This window comes from Myotis nattereri (assembly GCF_964212035.1).
Source record: "Myotis nattereri genome assembly, chromosome: 1".
In the NCBI taxonomy this organism is placed as follows: Eukaryota; Metazoa; Chordata; class Mammalia; order Chiroptera; family Vespertilionidae; genus Myotis; species Myotis nattereri.
Genome location: NC_138075.1, coordinates 61,016,613 through 61,030,637, shown reverse-complemented (window position 1 = coordinate 61,030,637; position 14,025 = coordinate 61,016,613). Strand labels below are relative to the sequence as shown.

The 14,025-nt window shown below is 40.1% G+C and overlaps 1 protein-coding gene across 1 annotated transcript in view; it reads right to left on the bottom strand.

Moving 5' to 3' along the window:
- The window catches only part of FBN1 (fibrillin 1), a gene marked incomplete at its 5' end in the record, with an annotated part of 229,336 nt that overhangs the window by 45,670 nt on the left and 169,641 nt on the right, over window positions 1-14,025 (bottom strand). Inside the window, 8 exons of the mRNA XM_081089678.1 lie at window positions 1,877-1,948; window positions 5,172-5,330; window positions 5,941-6,063; window positions 7,219-7,344; window positions 7,441-7,509; window positions 9,981-10,145; window positions 10,446-10,568; window positions 12,298-12,420. Of these exons, the coding sequence (XP_080945804.1) occupies window positions 1,877-1,948; window positions 5,172-5,330; window positions 5,941-6,063; window positions 7,219-7,344; window positions 7,441-7,509; window positions 9,981-10,145; window positions 10,446-10,568; window positions 12,298-12,420 (960 nt within the window). The remainder of the gene's footprint in view (window positions 1-1,876; window positions 1,949-5,171; window positions 5,331-5,940; window positions 6,064-7,218; window positions 7,345-7,440; window positions 7,510-9,980; window positions 10,146-10,445; window positions 10,569-12,297; window positions 12,421-14,025) is intronic.

Genomic DNA, 14,025 nt, shown 5'->3' with positions numbered 1-14,025 from the left:
AGCTTGATTTTGTGTGAAGGCAAATTGATCTCTTTAAAAATTTCAAAAGTTTTATTGCTATTTTGAATACAGGTAATTATGTTTTTAGATTTTTCACACATTTATCATTCATGTCGTTAAAAACTTATGCAAATAAGACTACAGCTGTGTCTGATCAGCAAACAAAAAACAACAACCCAATCCAACAATAGGATGGGTTAAAACATGAAATTGCATATTTATTTGTTTTAAATATAAGTGATATATTATCATGCTTAACAATAATAGGCTGGGTCAAATTTCTAGCCATTGTTCAGCATAAAACAGCCAAAGGATATAATAAAAATTTATATTTTCTTTTCCTGTCTGGATTTCATTTGAACTTTAACATGGAGAAGTTTATATTTTAAGACAAGATTAATAAACTTGCTATAGTTTTAACCCCATACGAATGGGCTCTATATGCCAACAATCTTAAGGCTTTTCAGAAGAAGAGTATAAAGCTTAAATAAAACAAAGTTTCCCAGTCATCTAAATATTTTGTCATGGTGGAATTTGGTACAGTAAGTATACTGCTCACTATCACATTTCCAGTTTTCAAGAGCTAGAGTCAAAGCAAGCTGTGAGTCAGGACTGGGTTCTGGTCCTAGCTCTGTTATTAATTAGCTAGGTGACCTCGGCCTAGTCCCTTCCCCTCAACTGCAAAGCAAGGCATTTGGACTAGATGCTGTCTGGGACCTTTCCAGCTCGACTAGTGGGTGGTGCTAATGCTGTTTCGAGTCTGACTACTGCCAGCCTTACAGGGCAGGCCTTTCTGGGTACACTCCTGGTCCTACCATGGAGACTCATCACTACTAAAGACCACTTATCTTTGGATCAGAGATTCTAGGGAGATGAAAAGACCTGTTTTGGGAAGGGGAAAAGCAAAGCAGCTGGGGCCAGGTGTTTTATGCCAGTGTCATTTAGCAGTTTCCTTTTCCAGACCATGAAGTTTCTTTGGACGTTGACTAGACTGTGGAGCCATATGGATTTGGCACTAAGGGAGCCGGGCTGATTGCTGGACCAGACCCTTGTTTTCTTAAACACGGTCATTGGAAAGGCTGATGTGGATTTGAGTTTACTTATTAGGAATAAGGTGGAACAAAGCAAGTGGTGACGTTTGCTACTCCACTCAAGCGCTCAGACTGAGGAGGGGCATCTAAGGATGCATATAAATCACACAGGGGAAAAGCTCTGAGACTGCAATAGCTTTCTACTTTTATGTTATTTGGTTTTAAACCACAGAAGCATTGCCTCGTTGGCTGACCGCTGTGCAATACTTCTGACTCTTGCTCAAGCATCTCTAGTACTATAATGGTCTCTGCTTCAGTGACCAGATTGGAAGGATTTTTTTTTTTAATTTCATATCTGAAATTCCCAAAGCAGATAACCTGGGGAGATTCCATGAAAGACAAAATTGATCCACAAGAAGGAATTTAGGTGAACAACCTACACGTGAGGATTGGTATGAAAGGTCATATTAAATGCATGTCTTAGTCAGAAGGCAGGATTGGGAATTACAGTCAAATCAAACGTCAACTGGCCCTGCTCCCAGAATCTCTCTCTTTGTTGATGCTTAGGGTTGGTTTAACTAATCTTGATTGTAATTTTGTGAAAAGCCTTCCAGTCCCCTTAATCATGAGCAACAAATGCTGCTGCCAATTAGGTGTAGCTACCCAGGGTGTTTGCACAGTTCGTTTCAAACTAAGAATCAGTGTTTCAATAAATTGAAATGACACTGTTTAATGAATTTTCCTTCTAAGAAAAAAAAAAAAAGCAAATTGAGAAAATAACGTGTAACCCTTTTCTTAACACAAAGGCAAAAGCAGAAAGTTCCAACAATGGCATCATAACTCACCAACAGGTAAGCCGGTGTAAATGTCAATGACGAAGCCTGGCCTTTGACTTCCACAGAGTGTAGCAAATTCATCTGCAGTGATTAGACAAGGGTGGGGTGAGGGGAATAGGAACAAGGGTCAGTAAAGAGCAATGATTGGGCTGAAAGAATTTACTTTGTAAACATTCTGGAAGGATATTTATCTATATTTTGAAGTATTTAAAATAATAAATAAATTTGAAATTCCTACAGATATTATAATCTTGCCCTTAAGGTGAATGTTGCAGGAAGTGACCTCATGTTGACATCATGAGGGACAAGCAGCAGTCTTCCCACCACATCTGACACTCATTTGTATGAACTTGCCTGTAGGAATTTGGGCTTTTATAAGGGTATTGTTCACCTCTGAACCCAAGGACTGACAAGAGTGTCTCTTTTCACTCTGCATTAAGGGGAATGCCTACAAAAGCCATTTCCTCAGTAGATTGGGGAAGACCATAGTAAGTCTAGCCAAGTTCTTGACATCAGGTCTATTAATCACTAATTCATGCCAAACCACCAACTTATACCATTACTTCAATTTTTGGAGCTGGGTTTCTTTTGGTGCTGCACTCTTGCCTTTCCTCTCTCTCCTGACCCTCTGTCTTTCTCTCATGCCTGAATTCAGCAAAATTGATAATAAAGAATGAACTAAATGTCACCTGCTGTCCCTTCTAACTCTGAGATTTTGTCATTCCAGATCATGACTGTAACTATTATGGCATGATATAAATTTAAGTTCAAGATGGCCATTGCCTTATTGGTCAAACCCACTGAAAATTAGGCAACGGTTTCTAGAAGTAAATGTAGCATATTCTTCTCCTAGTGATTTATGTCTTACTCTATGAGTGTCCACTTCCAATAAGTGTCATGCCAACAGACACTGGTCATCCAGGTAAATTTCAGGGACTCCTCAAATGTGTGCAGATTGTATAGGTAATGAAAAGCCATGATTGGATTTGGTCAATGTTCAATATGAAGAAGACATCTTACATTTTAGTAAGAGTATGCAGATGCCTAAACCTCAGACAGACAGTTCTGAAAGTAAATGATAATCTTTATCAGGGGTCTCCAACGTGGTCTCCAAGGGAATATACAAAGATCCATCAAGATAAAAAAAAAATACTAGAACTTCTATCTAGCTGTGCAAAATCTGATTTAAAAAGATTTTTGTGTAAATTTTATAATAGAACATTTTATAAAAATAAATTTATTTTCCAAAATAATTAAAAACAAATATATAGAGACATATACACATATACTTTTATATGTGAATACACACACCAAGTGAGTGTAACCCACAGGTATTTTTTTGAAAGGTATGTATCATCAAAGACAATCAGACAAAGGGTCAGCAATTTTTTTTCTTAAAGGGGTAAAGAGTAAATATTCTAGGCTTTTCAGGCTGTGCAGTCTCAACTATCTCATTAAAGCAGCCATAGACAATGTAGAGAAATTAGAGTGGCCGCGTTCTAACAAAATTTTATTTATAGACACCAAAATTTGAAGTTCATATCATTTTCAGGTCATGAAATATTATTTTAAAAAGTCTGTTCTTCCCTGGCAGGGTGGCTCGGTTAGTTAGAGCATCATCCCATGCTTCAGAAGGTTGCAGGTTCAATTCCCTGTCAGGGCATTGGGAAGGGGGTTCAATCCCCAGTTGTAACATTTATAGGAGGTAACTAATCAATGTCTCTCTCTCTCTCTCTCTCTCTCTCTCTCTCTCTCTCTCTCTCTCTCTCTTCTCTTCTCCTCCTCATCTTCCTCCTTCTCCCCCCCTCCTCCTTCTCTTCCTCCTTCTTCTTCTCTCTCAAATTGATAATAATAAAAAAAACACACCCACATCCTTGGGCGAGGGTTAAAAAATTATTTTTGGTAATTTAAAAAATTAACAATTTTTCAGCCATTTAAAAATGTAAAATTCATTCTTAGCTTGTGGTCCATACACAGATAGGTGGTGGGTTAGATTTTGCCCAGGGGCTATATGTAGTTTATCAAACCTGGTTTAGCATTATCTTGCTGAGTAAGGTAATTTACAATTCTAAGTGATAGATACTACATTATTTCTGCAGCAAACAATGGATGCAATGGTATATTTTACTCAAATAAAATGTTTCATGTGTTGTCAGGTAGCACTAGACATAGATTTGCTGTATTACGGATCACTGGAGAATGGAGTAGGTTCTATAGCAGCCGTGGGCAAACTACGGCCCGCGGGCTGGATCTGGCCCGTTTGAAATGAATAAAACTAAAAAAAAAAAAAGACCGTACCCTTTTATGTAATGATGTTTACTTTGAATTTATATTAGTTCACACAAACACTCCATCCATGCTTTTGTTCCGGCCCTCCGGTCCAGTTTAAGGACCCATTGGGGCCCTCGAGTCAAAAAGTTTGCCCACCCCTGTTCTATAGGATACACAATAGTTCACTCAATCTAAATTATCACATTAGAAAGTGATGTCATCATGGCATACATGAAATATATCATCTAGCATATGCTATAATAACAGTGCACCAAAGTTCTCAGTACATTTGCTCCAAGGATATAAATTATCCTTTTTAAAAAAGCAAGTAACATTATATAGATCTTTCTCTATGAGGACAGAAGAAGAAATTTCTCTCAGGTCTCAATATCAAAAAGAGTTGCGCTTCCCTTTAGTGCTGAGTTTGCTCCATGGTCATGGAGGTTCTTAGACTTGCTCATGTCTCCCTTTTGCATGTGAGCTGCTGGGAAGTTTGGAGCCAAAGTTACTGCTCATCTCTGGCGAGTGTTTGGAAATTCCTGGCTGGAATTCTGTGGATTAGCCTCGCTAACTTGCTCCAAGTTTCTTGCCCTTGTTTGCCATTTGCCTTAGGCCATCTTGTTTTACATTTGATTCTTTGTGGGCTGCCTTAAATTCTATTTTGGAACAGGACTAGTTATAAATAAGTTAAAATAATGGGCATATGGTTTGCTTATTTGTCATACTGCTTTGCATGATGTTTCCAGTCCCTTAGTTAGACTGATAACAGTATGTATATCTTTGTGATATGCTAAGTCTGTAAGTCTGGTAAATGAACTAATGTAAAAATTAGAAAGCATATTCTGTAACTTAAATTTTCAGCTGGAAGGACCAGGATCAACTGCAAATTTAAATATTTGCCTTTGTGAGCTCATTTTGTTCTAATGAAGATTAACGATGCACCCATCCCTTCCCTGGCTGAGACTCATTTCCCTAACAATCTATGAGGAATTGATTTACCTGTAGTTTTGGTGATGGTGAAGCTAAAACTCACCTGTGCTGGGGATGGGACACTGTTCACAGGGCTTATTCCAGGCTCGGCCAATATTGTAGGAACAGCAGCACATCTTCTTGGTCATATTGAACAACAGTTCTCCGTCACAGGTCTGGTTGTCAGCATAATAGTTTCTGTAGCACAAACTTCTTCTCATATCTAGAAGAAAGGAAGAAGGAAGGGATTGGCGATGCCATGGGGATTTCTAAGGGGATATTCAAGCAGTGAGCTTCTTTTGAACGGACTTTGATAAGGGCAAAGCCTGTTCGTACACAACTTTCCATCTACCTATAGTGCCATAAGAAAAAAACAACTGAGAAATATAGTCCCTGATACTTGGTGCCACAAAACTAGGTCATTATGTATCTGTAGCATTAATGAACTTTACATGACTCTCCACCCCGTCTCCTAGTAACAATTCTCCACTGCTACTTGGCAGTAATTTTCTCATTTCCGACTCATGATGTTTTAATACTGCCGGTCAGTGCTGTAAATATAATTGTATAAAGATACACCCAAAGTCAAACAAAAGAAGTACTATTAAACCATTGTTTGGGATTTTCCAACATTACAGTTTAAAGAAAACTCCCAACCACCCACACGAGGTGGTGGTGAGAAAAGGCCAAGCTCATGGTTTAAAGGGGAGGTGGTTCTCACAAAGACAGCAAAAGGAGCAAATAACATAAGGACTAATTGCTGGACCTGTAAGCTCTTTTTTTCTGTGCAGATGAGGACCAATCATGCATTATTAACAAAAGCTTGGACTTACCCATGCAATTATTGCCCCCATTCACTTGCATGTAGTCTGGAGGGCAAATGCAGGTGTAGTTGCCAACGGTGTTGTAACATGTCCCTGGACCACAGATTCCTGGAGTTTCACACTCATTCACATCTGTAATCCAAAGAGAAAGTGGTATGGGAAGATGGACACTTCACTCTTGGGAATAGCCTGGTACTCAGAATCACTATAAACGTTGACAAGGAAGGAGAAAGTCCACAGGGCACTTTAAGATCCAGATAAGAGAAACAGATGTTTAGTTCATCAATGTCCTTTATCTGTGCTAACGTGGGTGTGCATTTTCAGAAAAGGAGGTTTTAGCAAGGGAAGTTTTGCTTTCTGGTATGAGTTCCTAATAACTGAGTCCATAACATCCTCAAAGGCACGCAGAGATGGAAATGTGGAGACTTCAGAAAGACAACTGCGTATAGTACTTTGTATGTTCACAAAATCCATGGAGCGATATGATGTATCCTAAAGCTATAGACAGCTGGATTCATGAATCTGCATTGGTAAAAGAGCATAGAAACAGGTATTTCACACCTCCTTCCCTATTTTCAAACACAGGAGTTGATTCCAACTTTTGTTAACTCCATGGATCTTAGAACTATGTTGTACACACTGGATGCTCAACTAGCCCTCAACAAGGTTGTCACTGAGTCACCCAATAAGCCTTTTGGAGAACCAGAGGACTACTTTTCCTCCAGGATGCAAAAAAGTCTCTTCTCTAACTAGTCCTGTGACTCCTGCATGTAAATGAAATCCATCTCTCTCAGCCTGGTCTGTAGCCCAAGTCCTACAGCTAAAAGTGGTCAATATTCTCCATTTTTCCGGGATGAACAGGGGTCATCACATCATGAAACCAAAGGGGCCACCTTTAAGAGAAGCTAATTTAAATGCATTGGTACCCATGCTAAGTGGTGAAGGGCAGGAAGAAGAGTCCAGAACTGCCCAGCATATAGAAGTCACTGAAATGGGACCTGTGCTGCTCTAATAAAAAATGGCTTTTCTAAAAAGCATGGAAAACTTTTGTACACATAAGTGTAAGATAATAAAACTATACTTCCCACAGGAAAAGAGGGAGTTTTGGGCAATTTGGCATTATGACAATGACATTATATCAGTAATGTTAGTGCACACTGCCACCTGTCATTATACCTATGTTCCTATTTAGACCATTGTGTGATTTTGCTAAATTTCAGCTTTCCTGGCTTTTGAGGTCAGTTCTCAATATTGGAAAGAACTTATCATCCTGTCGGGGCCATTTACCATCACACACTCGGGTATCTTCATTCAGGAAGTAGCCTGTGGGACAGCGGCACTGGAAACTACCGAAGGTGTTGATGCATTTGCCGCCTTGGCACAGCCCTGGAAGCTCCTGGCACTCGTCAATGTCTGTTAAAATGAAGACAGCAGTGTTTCTTCAGCATTGTCAGTAAACCCAAGGAAGTTCAAAATGTATGCTCTTTCTGAGAAAGGAAACAGAATTACCTTCCAGTATAACAGTGATGGGGTTGGGTCGAAAACCTTCTCCTCCAGGACAAAGAATTTTGTACTCAGCTATGGAAACAAAAAATTTAGGTTGAGTTCTTTTGAGGATAAAATTTCTAGCAATGGTATCCTCGAGAGAAATACCGACATATCCAACTGCACATACTCCTTTGCAGGAATCTCTAACAGTGACCCCCACCCATCTGAAGCAAGTTAGTATCTCTATCTATGCTCATCATTTTCAAAAGGCTTTTACTATGGCCACTGTCCTCAGTCTCTGCACCCTATCTATACACACTCCCCTGGCCTTATGTTCTTATGAACTATTTTATTCCCTCATCTCCATCCTTCTTTCTTTTGAAAGATTTTCTTTTCCTTTATATTTTCTCACAGACTCCTCCATTATTATGTTTGGTTCAGACTTACTTCCTGGAAATCACAGCTTCCATAATAATGTTAATCAGCCTATTTCCAAAACCCTTTCCAGACAGCGCCCTAGGAAGAGCTGCTCTTTCTTGGTTCCCACCCCACTTCTCTCCATAATGATGAGAGATCTTTCTTGCCCTCTGTTTAACTGACAGTAATACTGATGCCTCTGACCAAGTTTTTACAGTGTCCTTTGATTCCCCCCATTAATTCTCTGATCCAACTACTCCATTCAAAAACATTTATTTCAGTGCCATGCACCAGCAGTGTGATACATACAGGAACACATGAATAAGAATGACCCTAACCTGCTGGAAAGCCCTGGTGAGTATCAATACGAAGCAATTCTTTCATGGCCCTCATGTTCTTCCCTAATTTGATAATCCCTCTCTTGGATTTCTGAGATGTTATGTATATATACATAACTTTAAATATGTATATATTCCAGTTTTAGCTCCAATCTAGTTTGGTGTAAGGTGGACTTTTATTTGCTAATCATTATTAATCAACAGAGCTGACTCCCCCATTTAAACATCTTGGTTTGATTCTTTCAATATCAATGAAATTAACTACCCTCCTCTTCCTCTTTTACTTTTTTCTCTCCTATTTCTGCTGTCCACTACTCCTTTTAAGTCTTCACTTTCACATCACACCCTTCCTTCAAGGCCCAGTTAAAAAAATGCACAGTCATGCTCTGGCCAGTGTGGCTCAGATTGTTGGGCATCATCCCATGCACTAAAAGATGGTCGGTTTCATTCCTGGTCAGGACATTTGCCTGGGTTGCAGCATGCAGGAAGCAGTTGATAGATGTCTGGCTCTCACATCAGTGTCTCTCTCTCTCTCTCTCTCTCTCTCTCTCTCTCTCTCTCTCTCTCTCTCTCTCTCCCTCCCTCCCTCCCTTCCTCTCCCTCTAAAAAAATAAATCTTTTTTTAAAAAAAGCTCAGTCATCACCACCGTATGCCAGACTGACTTCCCTTTCTGAAGAGAAGGGAGAAGGAGATGCCTGCTGAACATTCATCCCTGTGCTGAGTGCTTTACTCAAGTCATTTCATTTAATCCTATGAGGCATTTATGAATGAGGAAACTCAGGCTTGCTAAGCAACTTGCCCAAAGTTACATGAGTGGCATGAGATAGAGTCCTAATTAGAACCAGGTGGGCTGTTCCTCTCACTCATGTCACAGTCTGCTCCTTTTTCTCCCTTATTGAGGCCTACATTGAATTATTGCTTATATGCTTGGGCCTTATTTTATTAGATAGTATACTCTTGGAGGCAGGATCTAGTGAAATTCATCTTTGCACACTCAAGGTACATACTTTATGTGCTCTAAGTACTTTTAGAAAAACTGAATAAATGGTCTTTTATCAAGGAAAGAATCAATGCCTGTCCCAATATACCGCATAAGTAGCAACCATTGATCTTTGCCAAAGAAACTACATCTGACTCTGAATACTGGGGGACACACTTAGAAAAATGGGAAGCCTTTTATTCTTTTTAGGATATATTATTTATGCCCTTAAAATCATTCTAGAACTTTCTTTAAAGTCATACCATAACAATGGAATGATCTACCAATGGACACAGACAACAGGGAGGTGAGGGCATGAGTGGGGGGGATGGGGAGGTAATGTGGGGATAAGGACACATATGTAATAACTTAATCAATAAAGAAACTTTTAAAAGAATGGGATAATCTTCCATTTCATGTTTGCTTAATTAATTGCTTCTTTTTCGAAAACTCAGGGACACTCAACCTCTGTCCTAGAGCTTCTGAAACAAGTCAATAAATGACAAAGGAGAGACCAATCAATGTGTCCCTGGGAAGGAAGCACTATAAGTGACTTTAACATAATTGGATCTGCTTATCATGCAGGTAGAAGGGAACTGTAACCTGCTCCACCTGACCTCCTAGTGCAGCCCACTGGTGAGACATCCTGACCACCAAACTGGGAGCAGGGTCCCCTCAACAAAGCAGAGAGGATTGATCTCCTTTCCTGATGGAAGAGTAGAGACTAGTGGCAGCTCCCTCCCACTGGGGCTTCTATTCTGTGTATCTAGCGAGGAGAATTGGCCAAGCTGGAATAATGATAATAAATAAGAGGATGTCCACTTACAGGTGTTCACAGCAGGGCACAGCTCACAAGGAGTACCCCAGGCTTTCCCCAGAGAACAGCAGCAGGAAGCTTTGGAAACACCAACTCCAATTTCATTGCTACAGGCAGTATCTCCATTGTCTCCTCGAGGTCGAACATCCAAATAGCAATTTCCAGAGCGGGTATCTATTTACCATACACAAACAAAAATGTGTCAGGAAGACTCTTCCTACGTGGAGGCTGAAAATTTAAATCCATTTCAGAAACTGTTTCAGAAACTATTTAAAAACACGAAATTTATTTTTACGGAGAAACTAAATTGGGAATTTATCTACAGAAAAGGAATCTGAAAGTATTTCACAAATTTAGGAAATGTTTACATTTTCATATTATTACTTTTTTAAAAAAAAAATTGAGAATGTAATGTTCAATGCTGCTTTAAAAATAACAAACAGTATGCTTCTCTGAAAAGTTTTAAGATCTTACCGACACAGCCAACTCGAGTCGGATTCAGCTCAAAATCAGGTGGACAATCACAGGTATAGCTGCCTGGAGTATTGATACAGTTCCCACTGATACACGTGGTTGGATCCAGACATTCATTAACATCTAAAATCAAACAGCAAGGGGCAGAGTTGTCACAAGAGCCAATGTGGGGAAGACATTACCATGAAATAGTAGCACCCAAATCTAGGGCTCCCAGTGAGAATTTTCTAAGAATTACTCATTATAATTACACCTAGAAATACAGTCTTCTACTTGTGAAATACAACCCCTCAGGAAGGAAATCTGTCATAGTCTTTGGTCTTTTTTCCTCTGGAACACATTTAGCATTCAAATTTGTCATCAGGAGAAAATATGACTTTGGAACTCAGAAAAATATTCCAGTCAAGGTAACTGAAAGCAAAACACGACTGTGACCTCGGTCAACCAGAAATTCAGACACAGGTTTTAAGAAAATGTATGTAATATGTGTGGCTTATTATTTCATCAAATTAGAGTAAGATGTCCCAGAGAACCCTCAGGAGCAGGCACTTCTGCTGCTTCCTCCATTGGCTGTGCTTGCCTCGTGGCAGCCCAGAGTGAGCACACACATGCACGAGGCTCAGCGTTTCCACAAGGCCGCCAAGAGTCTCTCTCCTGTCACTGATGCTGGTTTGAGGATTTCCCTTTCAGTTTCTAGTCTAAAAATATGTACAAAATTCCAGATACATAGAACATGAGTTTTGGCAAATTCCAACTCTGTATAATCCTTCAGTTTGTGTTGAGCACTCACAAAATACTCAAGATCAGATAAACAGGGATTCAGAGAGGAGAGGTTGAAGGGTGAGGATGGTACCTTCTCCTTGGGACCTCCCCCTTGGACCTGGAACCTGTAGCAGAAAACGATTTTGCTCAAATTTCATGGGATCTTGGAGGGACAGGGCAGACTCACAGAAATGAGGCTGGACAGCATGATGCTGATGGCGATTTGGGGCACTGAGGAGAGGCGATGGTATGTGGAGAGGCAACTTCCTGTGTTATGCTAGAAGCCCAGCTCGGTGTCCTAGCTGTCTTTAGGGAAACCAAGAGAAGAATGTGCCTAGTGCAGAGCAATCTGGGGACGAGCCAAGGGTGGATACGCAGTTTATGGTCATAATCTGGAGAGCCATGATTTGTGAAGGTTGCTGGGAAAATCTCTTTCTTCCTGATATCCTGAGCCCATACAGAATGGGACTGTTTCCTCAATATCCCTGAACAAAGGGTAGACTAGGATGGAGAAGTGCAAACGGCTTTCAAAGTCATAACTCAGTGCCAAAGCGAACAGAGTAACAGTCTACTGGCGTGCTCATAGCTTTTCTCATGTATTTCATGTGTTCCCAGAGAGTCCTTTGCTTTACATGAAGAGGACTGACACACTACAAATGGGTGGCTGAGTACCACATTCTCTGGTGACCACTGGCAGGCCAGGGCGGGGAAGGAGTGAGTAGGGCTTTGGAGAAGACAAGGAGAAAACCCATGATCCCGTGGCCTTCAGAAGGAAACTCTGAAACTGCACCCAAGGAGAAAAGGAATGGCTGGGAAGCCTTACAGCTGGAGCAGCCCTGGCACATTCTCTGTATCACTGCTTGATTCTGAGGTTATAAACTCTGCTCCTTCAGCTGCCTTCAACTCTCTCCTCTGGATCCTCATGTCCAATCAGTTCCAAGTCTCAGAAAATGTATTCTGTGATCCCTAATGTTTCATCCCAGCTTTTTGTTTGTGACTCTGAATATCCTTGTGGAATCCCAGCAGGGCCCCAACAGCCAAGTCCCCTGGCACCCCTGGAAGCAAATTTTGCTGCCAATGGACACCTTACCTGTGCAGTTCCCGCCACTTCTGTCCAGTTCATAGCCAATCTCACACTCACAACGGAACAGGCCAGGAAGATTGTGACAAGTTCCAAAAACACAGATGTTTGGAAGGGAGCACTCATCAATATCTTGGAAAGAAGAAAAAAAAAATTAATTAAATTAATTTTTTACTAAAGAAACTCCCTAATATAATTCATCAACTAATGTTATTAGGAAAATCAGGACTATCAGACATAAATGTAGGCACTTCTATTGACTTTTAGATGACTTGCTATGAGTAGGGATGTCTTTTAGGTGAGAACTTACTTTTTCTCAGCCTCTATTACATGCCAAGTAGTGTGCTAAGCATTTTGCATATATTATCTCATTTATGGTGTTTCACTCAGGTCCACTTAACTTTTGTAAAGAGCCAAAAAGACCACATTAGCCTAAATTATTATTATTTTTAATCTATTCATTTACAGTTTTCATTGTAGGGTAGAATTTTGAGAATCACAAAGGCTTTGTGGTCACTTTGATAATCAGTTTTCTAGCCCTCTGTATCCCCATGTCGTGTGTTTGCTATTGTTGATGGAGATCTAAAAACTGCAGGCGCTTCTTCCAGGCCTCTGCCCCGGCCTCACATGAACATTCTGCTGGTGTAATTGACACACGGGCACATTTTCAGCCTTGAGACTGGTTTTAAATAGCCATGACCACTCTGCTAGGGATGATTTATATTAAGAACAAACAAACAAACAAAACCTTCCCTTGTAGCATTAAGAGAAGCAAAACTTTGAATGCAACTATTTATGTTACCAGAGGTGGCACAGTACCTGTTTTCCTTGGATGTTTGGAATAACAAAATTAAACAAGGCATTAGGCACATAACCAAGAGCATAATCTAGTTTCTTGACTCAGAGGAATTTTATATCAAACTTTGCATATTAATATAAACTGTATAAAGAACACCCAATGATTCCATAACAAAGTATTTATAGAACTATATGAGGGAATTAGTATACATGTCATAGCTCAAGATTGATTTTGAGTTAATGTCCTATTAACAAGCAACAACTATTAGTTAAGAACATTAGTCAGGGTCTTGTTTAAATTTCTATTGTCAATCGTTATCATTTGTTTATTTCTCTTGAACTCTTTTTAGTTCACTGTAGCGACTAATTCTTCTCAATGAGGGACAATGCGCTTAAATTTCACATGTGTAGGCAAAGAGAAGAATCCCGTGTCTCCTAGTGGGATCCATCCTTAGCCAACAGGCTCCCAGGGCTCGTTCTGTCTGACCAACACTTATCAGAAAGACAGAGCCTTGTGCTGAAACATATCATGACCTATGACATTACCCCAAAGGGTCTCCTACTGGACAGATTTGTAAAAGACATTTAGAGACCATGTGAGACATATGTACCCAAGACATTATTCTATGTGGAAAATACTATCTGCTCGCTGTTATTTTAAGGCTTCTATTTCCAGAAGCCAAACCATAGCAGAGATTCAAAACTGTGTTTCTATATCTAAAGAGAATCCTTCAATAGGCTATTCCCAGGGGACCAGCACTTTGCGTCCTTTCCCCCAGCAATGGGGACAAATAGATTGCATTGAGTGAAACACACGTGGCGATCTCTTCTCACCTATGACCAACAAGTGTACTGTTGCAGACTATCTGGCCAAGGTTTTGAATATGAAGCTTATGGCCAGAGAAGATTTTCTCTGCATAAAGAAAAATGATCTGGCTG